We start from the raw sequence: 23,424 nt of genomic DNA on the forward strand, positions 1-23,424 counted from the left end.
CCCGTGTCTCGACCCCCATCTTCCAGCCACCCCTCCTCTCAAACCCCGCCCTCATCCCCGTTGCCCCCGTCTCGCCACTCTCTCCGAATCCTCCCTCCTCCACCGGTGAAATATCCCATCCCGTCCTCCTCTCTCCCCTACCAGCACCACCTATTCCCTCCAGCCCTCAATGGGGCGAAAGTTCTCCGTCCACTATTAAGTCCTCCTCTGTCAGTCGAATCGGTCGCGTCGGAGTGCGAGGGGCGAGGGTGGGTTCGTAGGTTGGATCGCGAAGGGGATCGTGCCGGGGGCTTCGGCTGCGTCGGGAGGATATTAGCGTGGGGGGCGTGTGAGATTCGCCCATCCACCGGTGTCTCGTCATTCCTAGCCATGGGTCTGAGGCGAGCAGCGGCGCTCCTGCTCCTGTTCTTCCAAGGTACGGGGAAGACGTGTTGTGGGTAACGTGGTTCGGCCCGGTGCGAGTTCCAAATCATGAGAACCGAGTGGTTTCGGATTGATTTTCTGGTTTCCTGAAACGATTCAGTCCCTCAACACTTCGAGCATTAATCCATGCGCTCGAATTCATCCGCTGTATTTTACAGATCGCTTGGAGATAAACGCTCCTCCTGAATCCGTACTACATCGATTTGCTGCATTTATAAAGTGCACACTATGTGCTCACCAAGCTCTCGTATCCAAAAGTTTACCCGCCGCTGATCTATTGTTTTACGGCCCCTGGTAAACCAAATGACTTGCCATTATCGAGCATCGGAGACCCAGGGGGATGTGAATCACCAGAAGTACTCGTAAAGCAGAAGATGGAGCCAAGATTATTCTATCAATGGCATCCCTGAAAGTAGCGCCAGTTGCCAACGGCCGTTCTCGTTTGCTTGGGAATGGGAGGACTAGATTTCTCGGGCTTATCCAAGCCGGTACGACTAGACGGGATGTCGTTAATGGAGCCGGCGCTTTTGAGTTTTCTCTCATCGGTAAAGCTGACGTGTCGGTCCTTAAGTTCAAGTTATCAACTCTAATTTTCATCGTTATGTTTTCCCTCTTCCAATTCCGTGACACTCAAGGAAAATTGGCGTACAAATAATTCTTGAGGATGTACACGTGCCGAAGAAAGCTTTGATTAGATGATTTGGTGCGTTTGACTACTTCACTTCTAGGGTCACCTCATTTCTCTTTTTGGGAACGACTTCTATTTTGTATTTTAATTTTCATGATACTGCATAGCAAAGCCATCAGGCATTCGATGGTTGACCAGCAAATAATTGTTTAGAAGCCGTGGTTTGAAATTTAGGTTGTGTTTATAATGAAAATGATAATTCAGGAAGGCTAGAATGGGACTTGCCCATGATAGAATGGGATATGCCCATGATTGCAGAAGGCTAGAAGTTTGGGACTTGCCGCCGAGTTAGCCAGTTGGGTTAGATAGATACTCTCTCGTCGCATCCTAGAAAATATTTTTTCCTTTCCGTGTATCTATTTTTCTCCATAAATGGGGTCTGGTATAGAATTCAGTTTAATCTTTGAATGTTGAGGAATCGATAAGGTCTATACTTTCTGCTGATGCCTGAGCGATACGTGACAAGTATTCTCTGTATAGTGTACTTTACTAAATTGTTGATGGGGTCATGATTGTTTGTATTCCCATTTTGTTGCTTTTAGAGTTGCAATAGTTTTTGCAATATCTGCATCCATGCGTTGGCAACAGGATTGACGCTTCACTGTAGGCAGCAAATTTACTCTGCTGCTTGGTCCAGCTTTTAGGTTCTTTATTTTATCACAGAGGCAATTTTATTGTGACGCAAACCAGGGAAGATGTGGATATTTTTCGGAAAATCTTTCTGTAAGCCAAGAAGAAAAGAAGTTGTGGCGTACAAGCACAGATTACTATAATCTTGAAATTTTTGGCGGACTACAGGAGATGTTTTCCATGAAAAAATGTGAAAACATTGCTAGATGTGTTCAATCGTTGCGATTAGAATGTATTGTTTTTTAATCCTGAATCTCAAAGGTCGTTTTCACAAATTTCGAAATATTTTTAGGCTGGCGAAGCGCATGATAGCATCCTCCCCACTTAGGTATCTTAATGAACCTATCCAAGGGCGGGCGTACCTGAACATTCATGACATGTTATGTCTTTTAGCCAGGACTATGGGAAACATTCTTGTGACACAAGGAATGTCGGTGAACCGTTTGCCCTATTTTGTATTTTTTTTTCTTGCTGAGGAAATGTCAAAGTCGAGTCTTCCTTTACCCAGCACCTCGCGAAGCAAACTTATTTGCCGTGAAACATATTCGTTCGGCTTAGTCGCTCTGCGGTTAGTTTTTGTTCTATATTCAACGGGTGATTGGACAGCGCTTCTCTTCGGGGTGGAAGTGATCGTTCATTATTAAGTGAAACAAAAACACTCAAGCTTTCTCACGCTGCCCTTGTATTTGCCAATCATTAAAGCAGACTTGAATTCGAGGTAATCTTTTGCATGGCATAGTGGTGGAAAGCAATTATCAGCAGTAATTTCATCGCATTATTTTAAACAATTTGAAATATGGATAAGTGGAAGTCAGTTATATTTGGGTTGAGTTAATGGCATTAGTGACCTTTTCGCAAAAAGAAATTAGTGTAAAGTATTATGCAAGTAACTACTAAATCATCCTCCATTGGCAGACAATTAGAATATTGATCAAACAGCGTTTTCATTCGGTCAAACAGGTTTTTTAACAAACTGACAAGGTGTTCGAGGGCATCATGCACACAATAAGTGGAGATTTGTTTGGTTTATTGCCGGAAATGGACCATAGAGTTGACTCTTCGGATCGCAAAGACGGGGCACGCGTTCAAGGTTATCTCGAACTTTCCGCTCTGGCAGTGAAAACGCATACTCGGTCATGTTGGTCAGGCACGCCGATATTTAAATATTTGACTGTTTTTTCGATTTATTTAAAGAATATTCTCTGGGTTACTAAAAATGTCGATAAATCAGTAAGTCTGTAGCTTGTTTTTTTAATGCTAAAATCAAAATTATGAAAACCCGTTGGAATTTCACACTTAATTTCATCTACACGCAATTGTTTTAAAAGTAAAAAGAGCGATATCGATTGCCATGAGAAACGGTCTTAATAGTTGTTTATTAATATTTCACTTGATATCCTTACATATTTAGGTATTAATGAGAGTTTAATGGAAATGTGACCTATATAATATATATATATATATATATATATATATATATATATATATATATATATATATATATATATGTATATATATATATGTATATATATATATATATATATATATATATATATATATATATATATATATATATATATTAGTATTACTTTCACCATTAGGTCGATGATTTCAAATCTGCTTTTTGCTCTCAGAGGTAATGTGTTGCATAATTTCGTAATCGTCCGTCGGAGGTAAGGGCAAAAAATAAATTTTTACCCCTTGTGACAGCATGAAAATCCCAGTCGAAGTTTGTTTTCCCGAACGAGTGTCGTTATCCACTGAGAGGCAATTGGCTCGAGGGTACGCCCCACTCTCGGAGTTTAAGTTCAATGTTTAATTGTCGGGGTGATATCACTCTGAAGTCAGACACCTAAAAATTCTGCAAGCCGCTGTGTTAAGAAGATGAGCCTGATTTTGTGACTAAAGGAGAATATTCGCGATTATTGAGAAAAAGATATTTCTGTAAATAATTATAATTTGAGTAATGAGAGTATTACATTAATCTACTACACGAGGTAGGTTTTTTAATGGATCCAATATCGAAAGTCTGCTACATGCCGAAGCCACCTCTAAGGCAACACTAAGGCAATATTCTAAAAACTGTATTAACGTAACCTCATCTAAAGTGTTCAGGAGTTTAAACTTTTGCTTTCGCCGATAGTACTAAAATGCTTGTATATCTGTCCTTCGGTCTGTTTCTTCTCATGTTTCGGTCCAGCCTTAAGTGTTGCCATTATTTTATTGATCCAGTACGAAAAATTTTAAAAATTATCTGGGTTCTTTAGGCAAAAATCATTTCACTACGTCCTTCCTATAGCGTAATCAGCTTCATCATTTCGTCGTTAGTGGGTTCATCATTTTAGTTTCTCTTCAACGTAGTGACGCCACCTTTCCTCTCGTGAGAATACTCACAAAGCTTTCGATGATTCTTTGAAACGTATGCAGCTCAATTATTATTATCATCGCCGATGATCCCAAAATACTTGCCGCACACAATGCATGCGATCTAACCAATTCGAAGTATGAATGAACGTCTCTCCTCTGATTTTTTACAATGTCACGTAGATTTGGAGTCGGGGCATACCAAAAAGCGAGCCAACCCCGCGATATCCACCCTGACGCGTTTCTCAGTTGCACCCACGGCGTGTTGCCACTTCGTGGGAGACGTTGTTCTTTCAAAGACCTCTCTACCCGGAGGAATGTAGGCGCTTCTCTCGCGTTTTCGGAAACTTTCCGAAGGTATTCTGAATTGAGAATCTTAATGCGCATCATTGCGTAACTTTCGCCGGGATCGCCTTCCCGCAGATGTTAAAGACCCGCAAAACTTCCCTGTTGGAGAGTTCCCACCTTGAAGTCCTTGAACTACAAAGCGGGGAGGAAAAAAAAATGTGCGAGACGCCGCGGCCGTATCGCGGGCTTGGGCCCGCATAACTGATTTTCATCCATTTCAACTTTCGGCGCTCCGTGGCACACGTTTATCGGCTCGATTTTATCCCTTTTACCCGCGGCTGGGAATTTGAACCCTAAACACGCTGTGCCGGCACTTTCACCGCCAAATCAGTGGTTCCATTTTCACAGCGTGTGGCGTGCATGTTAACTGGTTCTTAACGATTTTGGCCATATTTATCTGACGTGAATTGATATTTTTCTCAAAAAAGCCAACATATCAGAGTTAGGTGATGTTTTATAAAATTGGCGTGCGATAGTGGGTCGAAAAAGGTGCCATAATGAGCCATTCGGATGGTATAAGAGAGAATAAGAATGAAAGAAATTGAAGAAAACTGAAATTTTCTAAAAAGTCGAAACACATATTTTATGTTTCTTTTTGGTTTATTCGTGTGCCTTTCTTTTCCATACATTCATGATAATTTATATATTAATCCATTCTATCCATCCATCCTTTGGTCATGTATGAATATATATATATATATATATATATATATATATATATATATATATATATATATATATATATATATATATATATATATATATTCATTCACATGGGAATAAAAATAAGGGAAAGGAATAGGAGCACATACATGTAAAAGATAAACACAGGCTCTCCTGTGTTTATCTTTTACATGTAGGTGGGGGGGTTGACTTTTATATGTGTTCCTATCCCTTTTCCTTATATCTTTACCCATGTGAATGACTATTTGTTCGCCTTTTGGCAGGTTTATATATATATATATATATATATATATATATATATATATATATATATATATGTGTGTGTGTGTGTGTGTGTGTGTGTTTGTGTGTATTTATATATATAAATATATTCTTTTTCCCTCTTAGTATTGATTTCAAGAATCTCTACTCTTACCTTTAAGGAGGGGCAAAATCAAGGGAAACTCTAGTATTATGAAATTACTAATATAATAAGATATTTGATTTATTGATGACGTAAGAATGATCTCGTAAATATTTAAAATGTTGCAATCCAAATATGTTTGATCCAATAGGCAAACATGCTTTACTTTGTCTTCAGTGTCTCTGTATCCTGCGATAAGGTTTACTCGTGGTCTATTTTTCTATTAATGCGTATCGTAAAAATCCTTGTTCTGTTATTATCCTCTGTCTTTAGGCTGGGTAATGTTTTTATTAATATTCCTTTTTCAAAGGTATGGTTTGGATGGACTCAGATTGGACAATGGCAAATCTCTTTGCTTTCCCTAACCAAAAACTATTCGACATTTGACACTACGATTAATCCTGCTTCAACTCAGTATTCTTCCTCCCTCCACCCATTTCACCTTCCGCCAACCTATTTTCTACCCTTTTCTCGCCAAGAAAAAAATATTATTTCAGAGGGGAGAAAACAGAAGAGGGATTTTATTTTAAGTTTCAATGCTGATGTAGATATCAAGGGAAAATAACTGTTACTGACCTTCGCCACCAATGGTCGTAAAATCTCCAGATGACCACGAATTTCATCCGGCAGTTTTCCAACTCCCGCGGTCCACACGGAGAAGGCCACAATAACAGAGAATCACCCTACGGAAGTGACGTTCATCAGTGTACTTCTTTTGAAGTTAAACTATGTTTTTGTTTATTTACTGGTTAATCTACTCGTTAAAATTAGGAAATTTGCGACAAAATATGATATGAGTGATTTCAAATAACAATTTCACATGAGCATTCGAGAATTTTATTTTTTATTCAACTTCGTCTTCAGTGATAGACAGCTTTAATCGAGTGAATTGAGATGCAAATAAATGACAAATAAACACATTTATTTTAAAGTATCTAGGCAATGTTATGTTAGATCGCCGTTCATTCAGAAATTTCTCTCATGCAGCATTATATGGATTATAGAAATATAGGAACAATAATAGGCAATCAAAGTATCGCTATTAATTTGATATACTTTTAGATTCTGGGGTTTATGGTAATAGATTTCAATATGAATTTCATTCAATGCAGAAAGGTTCTCCTGTTCTCTAGTAATATTAGCAAAATCTATTTAATCTAGAATTCATCACTTTTGAAGTTTGGAATTTAAATGATGGTTATTTTGAAAGACTAAAATGCAAAATCAGTATTATTACAGCTGAAAGTAGCCCACCTTTGGTAATCTATTTGCACATTTCAATTGTTGGTAAATTGTTTTTCGGAAATCTGTATAATCTGAAAATGAGATATATGCTAACACTTTAGGCTGATGAAAACGGTCAGGTTTCTTCAGGTTTATTCAGTCGGGACGATCATGTAGCCCTATTCATGACCCAGTCACAAACAACAACTGTTTCAGATAGTTTCCAATTAAGATTTCCAACAAAGGCTCGGTTAATATCATCTGCAGGCAAGTCTATACAAGCCCGATTGCTGGAGTATGAATTTTTTCTCGATTACTAATTTCTCAAAACTCTTTTCCACATCTTATAAAATATATTACATGTATTATTGCATTTCGCCTGTGTTTTACCTTATAGTTGTAGAAATCAATTGATTTTGGTTTTTCTGCGCTCATCTTCAGTATTAATTTTCAAATGTTATTATTTTCTTTCGGTGAAAGATTATGACGCCTCACGGAAAACCATAAATTTATCTTCATAACATAGTTCAAATTATGGTATGAATGGAATAGAAAAATTGTGAATTATTGTAAGCATACTTCCTTTAATAAGTTAGCCGTTAATTATATTCTTGAATTTTGGCCCTTTGCTTGAAGGATATGGGATACAGGATTTAAAGCCTTTGGTTTTCAATTGCAGTGTTTCCCGAGACTCAGGAGACATTGTTTAACGAAGTGGACATCCACTACTGGCGATGCATCTGGAAACGAGCCAACACGTGCCCCGACGAAGATATTAAGTATTATTTGTATACCAGGTAAGTCGACGCTCGAAATACTACATCTTTTCAGGTATACGCAATTTCTTTTAAAAGAGATTGGTGCATTAAATTTGTTTTCCCACATTGAGAGCACGGGTTAGAATATTGCCAGTGGAGTGCTTTTATTTTAGCATTTCAATTATTATTACAGCTTCTAAAAGCGGGAGCAATACTTCGACAATGGGATGACATTGATGAAGTTTTCTCGGGTTTTCCACCGGGTCAGGGGTTCCATGTTGGCCGACGTTTCGATGCCCGATTCGTGCATCGTCCTCAGGGTAATGGGATGACATGTTTCACCATTGGCCCTGGACCACCTTTGACTAGGATTAGGCTAATGCCAACGGTAGTTACTCTCCAGACTCCCTCCACTCTCCAAATATCCTTTCTTTCCTAAAAAGGGATGCCCATATACGATTTTCCTCGTCTTCTATTCTCTGTCATTCATAAAACACTCCCCACCCAGTCTATGAAGAACGCATTTGTTTCTCGTAATCTCCTATTTCGATTAAAACTTCCAGTATTCTTCTTCGAAACCACAAAACGTTTCAATTATTTCCAATTTTTCTCTGCTGCTTCCACAAAACTGTAGAAGGATAAAAAATGCAGAGATTTTTATGAACATTTTTTCATATCCAGCCAATATTTATTTGTCTCTATAGAAAGCCTTATACGCTTTGTTATTAATCGTTATCATATTACTCTTCATTTTTTTATCCACGTTATAGATTCTGTTGCTTAGATAGGAAAGTTGTACCAGTGAATTTATGCGTCCTTTTAAATTTTTAATTAAAAATTTTCTTGTTTCTGCTTCGACTATCGATCAGACAATATAAATACCAATACAAGTGTTGTTGCCAGCGTCCAATTCATGGGACGATAGAAGTTAACAGCTTAGCTATTGATATTGATCGAAATAATAGTCTATTTTGTTTTTAGAAACTCTGGCGGTTATATCACATAATCTAACCAAAGTCAACTAATCAACATTTATTCCTAAGGTGGGATTCGAGTGGGCGATTCATTGTTGAACAGACCGGAATGCTGACCACTTAATGATTTAAATTCTAAAATTGATTGAGGATTAAGTTTGTAAGCGGGTGATGTGATGGAAGGTAATCGAAAGAGTCCAAAATATGAGGATTTTGATCAATACTGCTGGATTAATCAATAAAATATCCCTGACAGTGAAGAAAGCCTCGTCAGTCTATAGTTATAGTACCTGAGGAGAGACGTTGAAAAAAATCGATGGTATATCATATTGCGAAGACCTTTTTCAAACTGAGCCTTCAGAATTACTAAATGGGCCAAAAATGTAATCAAGTCTTCACATTTTATTTCGCCGTTGGTGGGGGACGAATTTTCGGCAGCCGAGAGAAACCAGTTTCAATGCAATGATCAGTTAACGTCGGGTGAAAATTTTCAAGCGTAAATAAACGCACTCAGGTATTTTGTTTCGAAAATTGGACCTTGCACTTTTTTCGTTCCCGATTGCGTTCCGGAGAACGTGTGATGCAGGATGGGGGGAGGGGGAAGAAAAGGGAGAGGCGTGGATGATGGTTAATGTTTCTGGGGGCAATGCCTGTGCTGCATTGTAACGTTTGTGCATTGGTGAAATATTTTATTCAATGAAGGAGAAGATTACTTCCACATTTCTCTTTCGAGAGCGAGGAATCCTCTTGGTGAAGGGGTCCACCAGGATGACCACATTCGTTAGCGAAAAGGCATTCTTTCGCTGTCGGCTATTGGAAATATCGTGTTTATCAATGGTTCGACAATAATAGTGAAGAATGGGTCGAAAATACAAATTAAGTTTTTTGCAAAGTTATTTCAAAACAAAAAATATTTAAATTTCATTCGATACTTATTCGATCAAACTCATCAGTGCGAAGTATACGCTAAACGATTGTTAGTTCTGCTATATTGATCGTTGGGAAATACTCTTTTTGGTAGTTCTAAAAAGGACATGAGCCTGAAATAATGCACCGGAAACGCCGAGTATTTGAAGCAGTAGAAGTAGGGTGGAGCTTGCGATGTTCGCAACATTTTCAAATCTCGATGGAGAACCGTGATGGTGATAATGTTGTAGATTTGGGCATGAACAAATAAATGATGACTTTAATTATATTACTGCGCCGTGTTTGCATTATTTTAAATCAGCTTTATTTAACAATTTGATTGAAGGTTAAATTTCCATTTTTGTAGTCATCATTGAAGTTATCATTTACATCATTGAAGTTATCATTTATACCAAATTCAAAGAAATTGTTTTTGAATAATAAATCACGAATTTATCACAGTGGTATGAGTTAATTATCCCTAATGTCAGTGAGAGCTATCAGTATTTTTATGAGTACGCATGGCAACAATACCGCACTGGACGGGCCAGAAAATTTCGGAACGTCCGAAATAAGTTTTAACGAGACCTAGTGGGTCAAAATGCTTTAAAGGTTTAAAGTTGATGTTAATTAAGTAGAAACATATTTATCAGGCAAAAAATTAAATTATATGATGAATGCCAACGCTTCAGTTCCTCTGTAGTTCAGAAAAATTATAGACTCACCATATCTTGTAACCAGGGTGCCACGGGGAATGCGGACAAAGAAGTCTTCTTTAAATATTTTCTAATATAAATGATGGGGTGAGTGAAAGAGCTTGCATTTGTATTATTTAAAACAGCGAATAATTCCTGCTCTCATATTTGTACATTGAAAATATTTAGGTATTTCTCTCACGTGGGGATAGGGAATGTCGGAAATGAAAAGAACTACGGCTTTTATACACGAAGCTAGTTTTTTTAAATGCATCTGTGTAGAGATAATTAACCTTTGTTTCAACAAGAATGCGCTGGGGTAATGTGTTAGCATAGTCTGATGGGTGACAGCATATCATTGCTTGGGTTACTCTTCATTAAGAAATATAACATATTTTGTAAAAAATATGGTTGAATTTAAATTAAGAGGAGGAAATGCCTTCGATATATCGTTTTGCACTCATGCTAATTAACCAGTAGGCGGATGTTGCTTGGAAATTGAGAAATTGTGTATGAATATTGATGAGATACTTGTAGTATTGCAAAATTATATTAAAAAAGGTGGATTATGTTCTTGCACTTCTTTTGGAGACTTCTCTTTTCACTAACTCACGTTGGCGACATAAATTAAACATCTTTCATTAAAGAAGGATCTCAGTTTTTCCCGGCGTATTGTATTCAGGAAGTTCTCTCGGGTTTCCCACCGGGTCAGCGTGGTGTGCACCGACGTTTCGACGGCTAACTCTGCCATCGTCTTCAGGGTGAAGTGCAGAGCAATGAATTCGCCATGTATTTATACCCTGTCGTAGGGTCAAACCGAGGCATTTCTTCAGGTATGTGGACGATACCTTCATCATATGGCCGCACGGACCGGACACCATCACCAACTTCCTTGGCCACATGAATAGCATTCATCCCAGCATCCAGTTCACCATGGAGATTGAGAGCAACGGTCGGCTGCCCTTCCTGGATATCCTAATTGAAAGGAAAGCGGACGGGAGCTTAGGCCACAAGGTGTATAGGAAGCCTACCCACACCAATCTCTAATTGAACGGGAAAAGCCACCATCACCCTGCCCAAAAACGAGGGGTTATGTCAACGCTCATCCACCGGGCAAAATGCGTGTCAGACCAGGAAGGTTTGGAGGCAGAAGTTCATCACCTGAAAAATACTTTCCTTCAGAATGGATACACAAGCCGGGAGGTCAATTTGGCCCTTAAAAGGGCCTTCACCAGAAACGACCGTCAGAGAGAGGAGAGAGAAAAACCCGTTGCCAGGGTCAGCATCCCCTTTGTTTCCACGGTATCCCATAAGATCTCCAGGATACTAAGGAAACATAAAGTGGAAACCATCCACAAGCCACAAGGAAAATTGAAGAACTTCCTTGGCACGGCAAAAGACGAACGGGGTTTGAAGGCGCCGGGGGTATACCGGATCCCGTGTGAGTGCGGCCAGGTATACATCGGGGAGACTGGCCGCACAATTGAAAAGCGACTAACGGAGCATGAGCGATGCATCAGACTCCATTACCCTGAGAAGTCTGCAGTCGCCGAACACAGCATCACGCATGGTCATCGGATTGACTGGGGGAGCACCAAAAGACTTTGTCACACGAACGGCTACTGGGACCGAGTGGCGAAGGAAGCCGTGGAAATCCGACTGGAAGGACAGAATACCTTCAACAGGGACACTGGCTTCCAGATCAGCAGCACGTGGAGACCTGTGCTGAGAAAAATTGAAAGTACGAGACGTCACCGGGGCGGCTCGGCACTTGGGAACACATCGGACCAATCGGAGGACACCTGACCCTACGACAGGGTATAAATACATGGCGAATTCATTGCTCTGCACTTCACCCTGAAGACGATGGCAGAGTTAGCCGTCGAAACGTCGGTGCACACCACGCTGACCCGGTGGGAAACCCGAGAGAACTTCCTGAATCTTTCATTAAATTGAATCTTTTTCATTCAGCTTGACTGAAAACATTGACCCATTCAAAGGCGTTAACTATTGGTTGTCTCCGGTGTCACTTTTTGGAATTTGCATAATATATTGAAATAAAATGAAATTATTGACTTTGTAATTCCACACACTTTATTAAAAAACACGACCCAGGTTTCGACGTTGAACTTTATCATCACCAATTAATGACGTTCAACGTTGAAACCTGGGTCGTGTTTTTAAATAAAGTCAATAATTTCATTTTAATACGTAAACTAAAGACATTCCCGAAGATTTGTGCAAAATGGCTTCTTGTAATTCACTATTTAGCAAAGATGGATGGTTACAGCAAGACGTTGTGAAATAAAAAATACGATTTTTCTGGTATCTTTTCCTTCGCACACCAATCGAGTGGTGGGAGGAAAAGCACACCTAGAAGGATGATCGCAGATTCAGCCATTCTATTCCTTGGTACTGGAATACGTGGCCCGGTTGGCCACCCACGCACCACACACATGCGCCGGGGAAGCACCAAACCCTTTTTTGTATCATCCATTCATCTCAATGGCGATCACTTGTGGCTGCATGGCCGCGGCCGTATCCGCGGTTGCGGTTTGGCCAAGCGGGCTAGGCCGGGAGGGAGATGCGTTAGAAAATATTTTATGCTGCAATATGACTTGAGTGAAACTAACGCTTGAATCAAGAATTTTGGAACGTGTTCATCGCGAAAGAAGGTCGCTAGTTTGTTTGAAGAAAAGGTATTGAAAAATAAAAAAAATAATTCGCGGTAATAATCATCTGGGTTGATATCCGTTTAAATTTAATCATTCTTGTGTAACCTTTACTTAATTCCCTTTCGGGCTAGAGTTGGTTTCAGTAGGGGGTATCTGCCGTCACTCCGTGGGAACGTTTCATCGTAGATAATAAAGATCACAGACCTTTATTTTTACACTATCCAGGTTCCGACTTTACGAAGACATTTTTCGGTAAATCGCCACATGAACCAGAGGAATGAAACCCAGAGACGATTTTGTTAAGTCGAAACCTGAGTGATGTAAAAACGAAATTCTGTAGAAAATCGAATGTTTTAATCTTCCAAACTGGCTTTAGGTTACGAAAGAAAATTTCTTTCATACTACACTATCCATTCATACTCCTTTCTTTTACTTGAAGTTTATGCATCGCTTCACGCATGCTCTTCTGTTCTGAGACTTCTAGTAATTATTGTATTGAGAGTCTCATCGATGACATTCGCACACATCTTTCTCTGTCATTCCCATCCATATCGAATCATTTTATCTTCTTTTGTGTTTTAACTTGTGGATCCGGCTCATGTCAACTCTCTCGATAGGACTAAACCGGTGTGGCACTCTCTTTCATACCTCCCAATAGCCGTTGCATCCACATTCTTTCGTAATCCACTAGTTTTTAATCCTTTCCCTCATATTTTGATTGAAAACACTCTCCAAGTACCCATGCCCACGGAATTTATTCGTATTTCATAGTAATAACACCAATTTTTGCTCCAATGCAATGATGTGGGGAGTAAACTTTTATACACTATCATTTTCGTTCATAAGCAAGGGAGATAATATATTAAAATATGGCGTTTATTTATGTTTTAAGCAAGTCTTTTAATTCCTAGCATTATGTCGTTTATTGCTCTTTCGCTTGTAGTCCCGCCTCATTCTTGCATCAAAGGCACGTAATTACCCTCTCTCATAGTAATGGAGTCTCATAATCAGGAGGGAGGGACTGAGGACATCAGGCCACCCTTTTCCTGACTTTAGGAAAGTAGCACAGATCAACTAGTCTCGAATTATGTTTACACTTAAACTCTTGTAAAAGAGGGCCGTGTTTTTAACTTTTAACAATCAGATTGTTTCAGATATTTTGCCTGACGCTGGACGCGTCATACTTTGGTCCATGTGTACCCCCTGTCGTTACGCTTTCCCATTTATCAGAATTTTGAAGACACACATATTCCTTGATGAGTTATTTTAAAAGTACAATAATTAAATTAATGGACCTGAATAACGGTCCAATGGATACACTTTCACATTAAAATGTTCTTTTGATTTTACTTTTCATTTAGCTCAACCCAGGCGCGTAAAATGCGCGCTATGCACCTGGAAATGAAATCAACCGAAAGTCATTCATTAAAACTGTTTTGATCACTTGCGTGTAACCGTTTCCATTAATTGAAATTTTCGTTCAATTTCATATACACCGTTTTTTCCCTCGAGAGGATAATTGTACATGTTCGAGTGAAACTTAATTGTAGTGCAAAAATTTTAATGCGCATTTCTCTTTTTTGATGCAATGTTTCAGGAAAGGATCGTTCAGGAGCCGTGCATTGGTTTCGATTCCGGGCTCCTTGGAGAAAATCGGTTGGGATCGCAGAAAGGAAAATGTTATAATAATTCATGGTCACAATGGCACGGACGGAAAGACTCCCCTCACCTTACTTCGTGATGGTGTGTATACTTTTTGACCTCTGTTGTTAAATATTCGGATTCCACTCATGCATGGTGCTGTGGAAATGTTAGAAAGAACCCGTTCCGCTTCCATTGCACTTGATGTATTGTCTCCTTCCACCAGGGTACGGACGGTTTAAATTCCTCTATATAGAGGTGTACAAGTAAACTAGAATAAAACCTCATACATCACATTTTGATATATTAAATAATAAGCATAAAATGTAAAAATAGGTATTCAGACATTTTTAAATGGAGGATCAGCATGTAATAGATCTAGTAAATTCACCTGTTGCTATTAAGCGCGGAGTATATATTGGTAATTTAAAAAACTGTATGCTGTAGAATGCCGTAAATCTGTCATTTAATTCTTCATGATTATTTTAGGAGACGACACTCTTTTCAGGAATAATATTGACTTCAGTGTTGCAACAAAAATTAATATATTGAGATCTCTAAGCAGGTTTCCTATTATTTAACTAGATTTCCTGGATTTTACCGTTAATATTCACTCGCGCTTATGCCTATGTGAATGTTTATGAATGTATATATATATATATATATATATATATATATATATATATATATACATATATATATATATATATATATATATATACATATATATATATATATACATATGTATATATATACATACAAACTGTTGTACATTTAAACGACATACGCGGACGCAGCCCGAAAAATGTGGAAATCACCTACTCATCGCCGCGGAAACCTGCGAACGAACACATTATTTTGTTTAAAAAAGTATTTGAACACAGAAACACAAAGGCTGGACACACGAATATAAGTTAGGTTTCGACGGCAAGGCCGCTATATTTAAAATATGAAGATGGAGGACTTGCCGTCGAAATGTAAAATATATTTATGAGAGTCCTCCCTTTATGGTTTTGTGCTTAGACAAGTTTTTAATCAAAATGTATATTCATATTTGTGTCGTCGCTGAAGAGCGTCCGTTTTCAAAGAGGGTTATGTATTCCAAGAAACTTCGGGAGATGCCCTGATAGTAATTTTTCACGGAGTCATCCGCTAATATGGAATGCAGTGCAACAATTTCAGAGTTTAAAAATCACTCGCCTTGACCGGGATAGCTTAACTGGCTAACGCACTCGGCCGTTCATCAAGGAATCCGGATCCCAGTCAAGGCAAATGATTTTTACACTCTGAAATTTTTGCATTGTTCTTTACGTACGAGGATGTTTTTTTTCCAAATTTTGATGGGTCATAAAAAAAGACAAGTGAACATTAAAAAAATTTTTTCATTGCTAAAAGTTATATACACATATGGTTACTTTTCGACATAATCACCTTGAAGATTGAGGAATTGTTCGTACCTGTGGACAAGTTCTGCAATACCTTCTTCATCAAATATTGCCGATAAAGGATTTAAAAGAGAGCTGACGTCTTGATGCTTCTAGTTGGTTTGGAAGCGCTGCCCTTCGAGCCTTCTATTCTTCCATTCAGGTCAGGGAAAAGATGGAAGTCACCCGGCACTAGGTCGGAGCTATATCGATATATGTATATATATATATATATATATATATATATATATATATATATATATATATATATATATATATATATATATATATATATGCATACATATATATATATTATTATTAGGTAATCTACCGCTTAAGGTAGGTTTTTGGATGAACATGATTACTAATTAAATATTTTGTGACCCCTAGCAAAACACACCATCCTACTTTACATCAGGTATAATTATATATATATATATATATATATATATATATATATATATATATATATATATATATATATATATATATATATATATATATATGTATATATATGTATATATATGTATATATACATATATATATACACACACACATATATATATATGCATATACAGGGTCGCACCCAAAAGTGGTAGGACTGATTTTTTTACAAAAATTTTATTGACGATATACTTACATCGACTTAATAATCTTCAAAGTATGCTCCTTGAGCTGCTACACACTTAGTATAACGTTGCTCCCATTCCCCGTACGCCCGCTGGAAATTTTCTTTGGGGATGCCGTTGATAACCCACGTCGAAGCCTCTTGAACGGCCTTTATCGAGTCAAAACGTCGTCCGTTGAGCTGTCTTTTCATCAGGGGGAAGAAGAAGAAGTCCGGTGGGGCCAGATCGGGAGAATAGGGCGGGTGCGGCAACGTGGCAACGCCGTATTTGGCCAGGAGCTGTCTGACGACGAGCGCGCCATGGCAGAATTTTCGGCACCATCTTGGCGCACACCTCGCGCATGGCCAAATCCTGTGAAATAATGCGTTGGACGTTGGATGCAGACAGACCCAACTGGTCTGCAATTTCTTCACTGGTTAAACGTCGGTCTGTGTTCAGCAGTGTCCTCACTCTGTCCACATTCGTGTCGGTTCTTGCCGTCGACGGCCGTCCGGAGCGATGGTCGTCTTCAACCAGCTCCCTACCCTCTTTAAACAACTTGTGCCACTCAAATACTGTGAAACGGCTTAAGGCAGTGTCCCCATGAGCCTGCTTGATCATATCGAGGGTCTCAGTAGCCGTCTTCCCGAGTTTCGCACAAAACTTCACGGAATTACGTTGCTCTAAATTCAGATTCATTTTGTTTTTCGACGCGGGCAAAAAACTTGCTTCACTAAAAACCGTGTCCTCACTCAACGACAGCTCGCAGGCGACTGAGGTTAGTGTCGGTCTGTTGCTAAGAGGCCCCTCCACCTTACCCTGCCAGGCAGACCCCACTCTACCGCTCCGTTCGCGCCAGAGAAAATCAGTCCTACCACTTTTGGGTGCGACCCTGTATATGTGTATGTATATGTGTCTGTATATATATATATATATATATATATATATATATATATATATATATATATATATATATACTACCTTGATCAAAAAGTTCCCGGAATAACCACCGTGTGGCGCTCCCATCGTTCCGATTTGAGTTCTGTTTTTTTTTGTTAAATTGGTACATCTGTTGTTGATATTCCCTTTAAATCTTAGTGTCATAACTTGACATTTGCAAAAGTTACGTAGCCAAGAGTACATCTATCTCTGTGTGTGTTGGCGATTTTTTACAATTTCAGAAATGGATTTAAATTTGCAACAACGAACTTGTATTAAATTTTGCGTAAAAAACGGATTTAGTGGCGCACGGACGTTGGAAATGTTGGAAAAGTGTTTCGGCAACGATTCTCTAAAAAAAACGGTCGTTTACCAGTGGCACGAGCGGTTCAGAAGTGGTCGTGAGTCAATCGAAGATGATGAACGCAGTGGCAGACCATCGACATCGAAAGTCGGTGAAAAAATTGATAAAGTAAAAGAAATGTTGGTCAATAACCGCAAATTAACCATCAGAGAAATAGCGGAGGACTTGAACATTGCCTATGGATCCGCCCAAGACATTGTGGTTAATGATTTGGGTTTCCGTCGTGTAGCAGCAAAGTTGGTGCCAAAAGACCTCAATTTCATGCAAAAAAGAGACCGTGTTGACGTCGCAAAAGACATGATTTGCGAGGCTGAATCCGATCCCACATTCATCAAAAGGATCATTACTGGAGACGAGACGTGGGTTTATGAGTACGACACGCAATCCAGACATCAGGCAAGTGAATGGCGTTCACCAAATGAGCCGAGACCAAAAAAAACCACGTCGTTTTCAGTCAAAAAAGAAGGCAATGCTGACGGTTTTCATGGATTACAACGGTGTAGTGCATCATGAATTTTTGCCAGAAGGCCAGACAGTAAACAAAGAGTATTATTTGGGCGTTATGAGACGTTTGCGTGAAGCAATTCGCCGAAAGAGACCAGAAATGTGGGCAGAAAACTCGTGGATTTTTCACCATGATAACGCACCGTCGCACAGTGCTATCATTATTCGTAATTTTTTGACGAAAAATGCAACAAATACCATCCAACAGCCACCGAATTCACCTGATTTGGCTCCCTGTGACTTCTTTCTGTTCAATCGAGTTAAAAAACCATTACGGGGAACGCGTTTTAGCAGCCGAGAGGAAGTAATGGAAAAATCGCAGGAAGCACTGATGGACATACCGAAAACCGACCGTAACTTTTGCAAATGTCAAGTTATGACACTAAGATTTAAAGGGAATATCAACAACAGATGTACCAATTTAACAAAAAAAACAGAACTCAAATCGGAACGATGGGAGCGCCACACGGTGGTTATTCCGGGAACTTTTTGATCAAGGTAGTATATAGATGATTTCGTCGACGCAACACGGAAGTGCCGAATAATAAATTGGACAGCAACAAACAGTATAGAAACACATAAAAAGAACACTCGCACGTTATTTCTTGATCATTTCGACGGAATTCTGCTCCGTCTTCATCGATCAAGAAATAACGTGTGAGTGTTCTTTTTATGTGTTTCTATATTGTTGGTCGCTGTCCAATATAAAGATATATATATATATCGGTGGTCGAAATTGTCCCATTGAAATTGCTCAAGGAGCCGTTGGATTGCACCAACATTGTGAGGACAGAGCCATTCCAGAAGTCAGCATGGCTCTTCTTTTGCTCTGAATGGCTCTGCGCAAGCGTCGTAACGTTTCACAATAAACAGCTGCAATATATCCATGAATTTACATACATACATACATATATATATATATATATATATATATATATATATATATATATATATATATAATGTATAACACTTAGCACTATTGGACACAGACAAAAACACAGAAACACAAAAAAAGAGACTCACTATTTTTCGAATTTTCGGTGGTCGTTGCCACCTTTATCAAGGAAGAGAGGGACAGAACTGTCCCTCTCTTCCTTGATAAAGGTGGCAACGACCACCGAAAATTCGAAAAATAGTGAGTCTCTTTTTTTGTGTTTCTGTGTTTTTGTCTGTGTCCACTAGTGCTAAGTGTTATACATTATTATTCACGTCCGTGAGACTTTCAAAAAGTGTTATATATATATATATATATATATATAAATATATATATATATATATATACATATACAGTGTATGTAAGTATATAAGCCGTGTAAGCGTGTTTATTTATGTATCATTTTTTGGAGTTGATAGCTAAAAACCTACCAATTTGAGGAAAGCGAAAAAAATCGAAAACAGTAACTTTCAACTTACCAAATATAACACAACAAAGTTAGCAGACGTTTTTAGGTCATAGTTGAATTTCAAAACAAGTTTTTTCCTATTTTCAGGGAACCAGGTACAGGAAATCAACTTGAAAATCTGATAATTTATGCTCTTTGGAAGCAATGCCAGCATGCAGTCGCGACCAATTGTTTCTAGAGAGTGATTCAAAATTTCAATCCTGTGTAAACTTCCACCCAAATATTTCGTTTTGATTGATCTACTCTCCCAAATAGATCACCCGATCCTCGGTCGGGAGATATGTTGGGTTTCTCGTTTGGTCATTACCCACTTTATTTCCCCGTCGACCGGTTTTTTCAATATTGGGGGTAGGAAAAAAATGAGCACTTTCAATTGACGCTTGACGCGCAAGTCAATATTTTTTTCTGCGGGAGACATATTCGACGCAATTAAGGTATTTAGGTTCCAAAATCTGTTCTATCTTCTAAATGCAATATGACTCAATAGCTTCAGATACAATTATCTGTATGAAAACGGTTTAGAAGGTGTATTTAACTCGATTCTTGATATGAGCAAGTCAGTATTTACGAGTTTCTCGTAGTTTCTTAAAGTTTCATTGGTTTTTGACGATACCTTTCATCGCAAACGTAGAATTCGAATCGCTCACGCTCCAAGTGAATGTAGGGACGAAGGGAATTAAGTAAGGGGCTGGTTTTCGGAATAAAAGAAAGGTTGCACAGGCAGTAACCGGGGCATTGCCAACTCGTGATGCCTTAGGCTCTTCCAAGAACGCCACGCTAACGAATCACTTTCCTCCCAGATAAGCTCAGGTATGGTATACACACGTATATATGTGTATTTTTCGAGTTATCCCTCAACTGTTACAACAGTTTTGAATAAACTTCCTTCGAAGGCCCATATACCAATTAAGATAGTACCAAATTCATTCTTTTGTACATAAATTTTATCCATGCTGGGAAATAGTTCTGTTATCTGCCAGTTATGGATATTGGTATTGAATGTGAGGAATGAATGAGACATTTTTGATCAGTCCGTTTCTCCTTATTTGGTGGGAGCGCATTTTCCCAGCTGAGTTATTTGCAAACTCTGACGTGGAGTGACGATACTGAAAGCTGTTTCAATTTATTGTGCTAAAACCGTAAAAATAAGGATAATGTAATATATTTATAAAATGAATACTTTTATTTCAGAACTGCTTGGGATTTGCGTACTAATTAAGTCTGATAGTTATCACAATATTTCTAAGTAGCTTCTAAAAAGCAGCTGAGTGTTACTGGACAATTTAAAACTTGTTTCAGTAAAATTCAAATGCCATAATGTCAAATAGTGTAGCTTGTTGCCATTACAATGCAAATACTTTAATATAGATTCTGAGGATAATTTGCTCGTCAAGTAGTTTGCTTTCGACGGCATGTATAAAATTGATCAATATTAGGAAAGCATGGTTTAAAATAATTGCACTGGAAGCGAGAGTGAAACTATTCGGGTTAAAATTAGTCTGGTATGTATTCACCCCCTGTCACACACTATAGCGGTGGTTTGCAGGGTACTTAAAATATACAATTTCAATTAATATATGTGTGACTTAAAAATGACAGTTAAGTATTTTATCTATGACCGATTAATATAATCATAGAAAAATGCTGAGATTTTTGTTTATTGCGCGTTTTAAAGTTTTCCGAAAAATTAAGCCGGAGTCAATTAGTTATCGTCTAAAGTTTTTTTATGAGCTGTGCAAACTTTGAATTTTTATTAATTAATTAGGTCGCAGCCGTAATGGATACAAATTATTACTCATAGATCAAGTAGCAGATTTGCTTTATGTAAATTAAAATATATGAGACTTGCCATGCATAAAGATATTGAATCTCATATGCGTTGGGAGTAAGGATGGCAATGCACACGTAATCCCCCTGGATTAAAAATAAAAAAAACCGATTGGATTCTTCGACTGCCGAGCTATGAGAATTCATCGAAGGTTCGTGTCTCATAAATGAAAGGGGCTTAAGTATTGGGGTCCAAGCCGGTAACATCTTGAGCCACTCGAGAAAAGAAACGGTTCACATTAGCAAAATTTTGCCATGCGTTTTACATGAGTAGGTGGTTCCTGACGCGTGAGGGCCGTAGTGAAACAAAGGCAAAACGTGTTGCCACAGACTCTTGTTGAAAATCAAGTGTACAGCAAAGGTGAGAAATGAGGATGCTCTGAGAAAAGTATTGGAGAAGAATTCCAAAGAAACTGCGGGAGATGCCGCAACAGGGACTTTTGACGGAGTCATCCGCAAATATGCATTTCAATGCAAGATTTTCAGAGAGTAAAAATCATTCCCCTTGACTGGAATTCGAACCCGGATCTTTCATTGCCCTTGCAAAATTTCAGAGTTTAAAAGGACGCCTCGATAGCTTAACTGACCACAGCAACGACCGGACATTGAGAGTTCAGGGTTCGAATCCGAGTTAGATAATAAATGAGTGTAGCCCTTGGAGGGAGTATTAAAAAGAACAATAGGCAGCAACGACCAATCTTGCCTCCTTCACGCCGAACCCTTGTAGCCAATAAAGTCTGATTTTTAGTAGTTTCAAGTTGTTGATTCACTTTCCATTTTATAACTTCTCTCATACTGGTTTGTCCTTTTATGGTATGCTTCTTTGAAATATGCCACAGTCATACACTGTTCCATATACTCTCTTCTATGGCTGAGGTTTCTAATATCCCTTACCTTCAGAGTGTCGACGACCACATTCAGCCATGACTTTCTCGGTCTATCCCTCCCAATCAAAACATTTACTCTCTTCTCATATATCTGTTTGCCTGAGTCCCCTCTCAGCCAGTTTCTCGACATGACCAAAACAGCGTGGCACACCTCCCCTGGTTCTATATATAACCAGTACATCCAATCCACATTGTTTCATGACCCACTCGTCCCTCGACCAACTCTATTTTTACCACAAACCCTCTTCAAGTACCTCATACCAAGCGTATTTACTTGACATTATTGGTTATTCAGGCGTACCCACGCTCTGTTTTTAATTCAGTAATGTGGTAGGAAGGAGAATAACTTGGTAAGCTACTAGTGCTAATCAATCCTCGCGTTGATAACCAATGAGAATGAAAAATACGTGTGAAAGACTAAAATTTTATAAAATGTCACATTTCCTGAGGTGAATAAAACATTAATACGCATGTATTTTACTTTGTATTCTACAACCTCCGCACGCCTGTCAGAAAATTTTGAAAGTATTTGTATTATATCAAAGGAAGAATTTTAAGGCAGGAAAAATCTCAATTAATTGAAAAACCAATGACAAGGTGCAAGGTCAGTTAGAATCTGCAAAACTTAACTGCGATACGAAATCTCAAGTTATAATCGTGCTTGGAGCATTGGCATGCATCGAAATCCGGACGAAGCGACTGCCCCACATTGATTTCCCCGAGATTTCACCAATCCCACGGGGTGATAGAGAGAGAGAGAGAGATAGAACAGAAGAGTGAGAAGGAACCGGATCTCCCACCTCCGCCATTCGTTCCCACGACGCCGGCCGTGCAATCGGAAAGTGGCCACCGATGCGCACGATCCCGGGGATGCGCCCGTTCACATCTCGCTTCCACAACAACGCCCCCGCACCGACCAACACCCATGGGGACCCCGGGGGACACTTCCAAGCTCGCGACCCCGACACTCTCACGCGCGATCCTTCCGAACTTGCTCGGCCGGTTCCCCTCCCCGCCCTGCGACCTACTCCACGGCGGCGGATGCCCGCGGACGG

General features: G+C 39.0%; 1 protein-coding gene across 1 annotated transcript in view; it reads left to right on the forward strand.

Annotated features, from left to right (window-relative positions):
- The first annotated feature begins 369 nt into the window (after positions 1–369).
- Positions 370–23,424, forward strand: part of LOC139700340 (phospholipase A1-like) — a 70,393-nt gene continuing 47,338 nt past the window's right edge. The window contains exons 1-3 of the mRNA XM_071598980.1: positions 370–415; positions 7,444–7,561; positions 14,370–14,515. Coding sequence (XP_071455081.1) covers positions 370–415; positions 7,444–7,561; positions 14,370–14,515 — 310 coding nt within the window. The remainder of the gene's footprint in view (positions 416–7,443; positions 7,562–14,369; positions 14,516–23,424) is intronic.

The sequence above is a fragment of the Hetaerina americana genome, unplaced genomic scaffold (genome assembly GCF_022747635.1).
Source record: "Hetaerina americana unplaced genomic scaffold, ioHetAmer1.1.p SCAF_10, whole genome shotgun sequence".
In the NCBI taxonomy this organism is placed as follows: domain Eukaryota; kingdom Metazoa; phylum Arthropoda; class Insecta; order Odonata; family Calopterygidae; genus Hetaerina; species Hetaerina americana.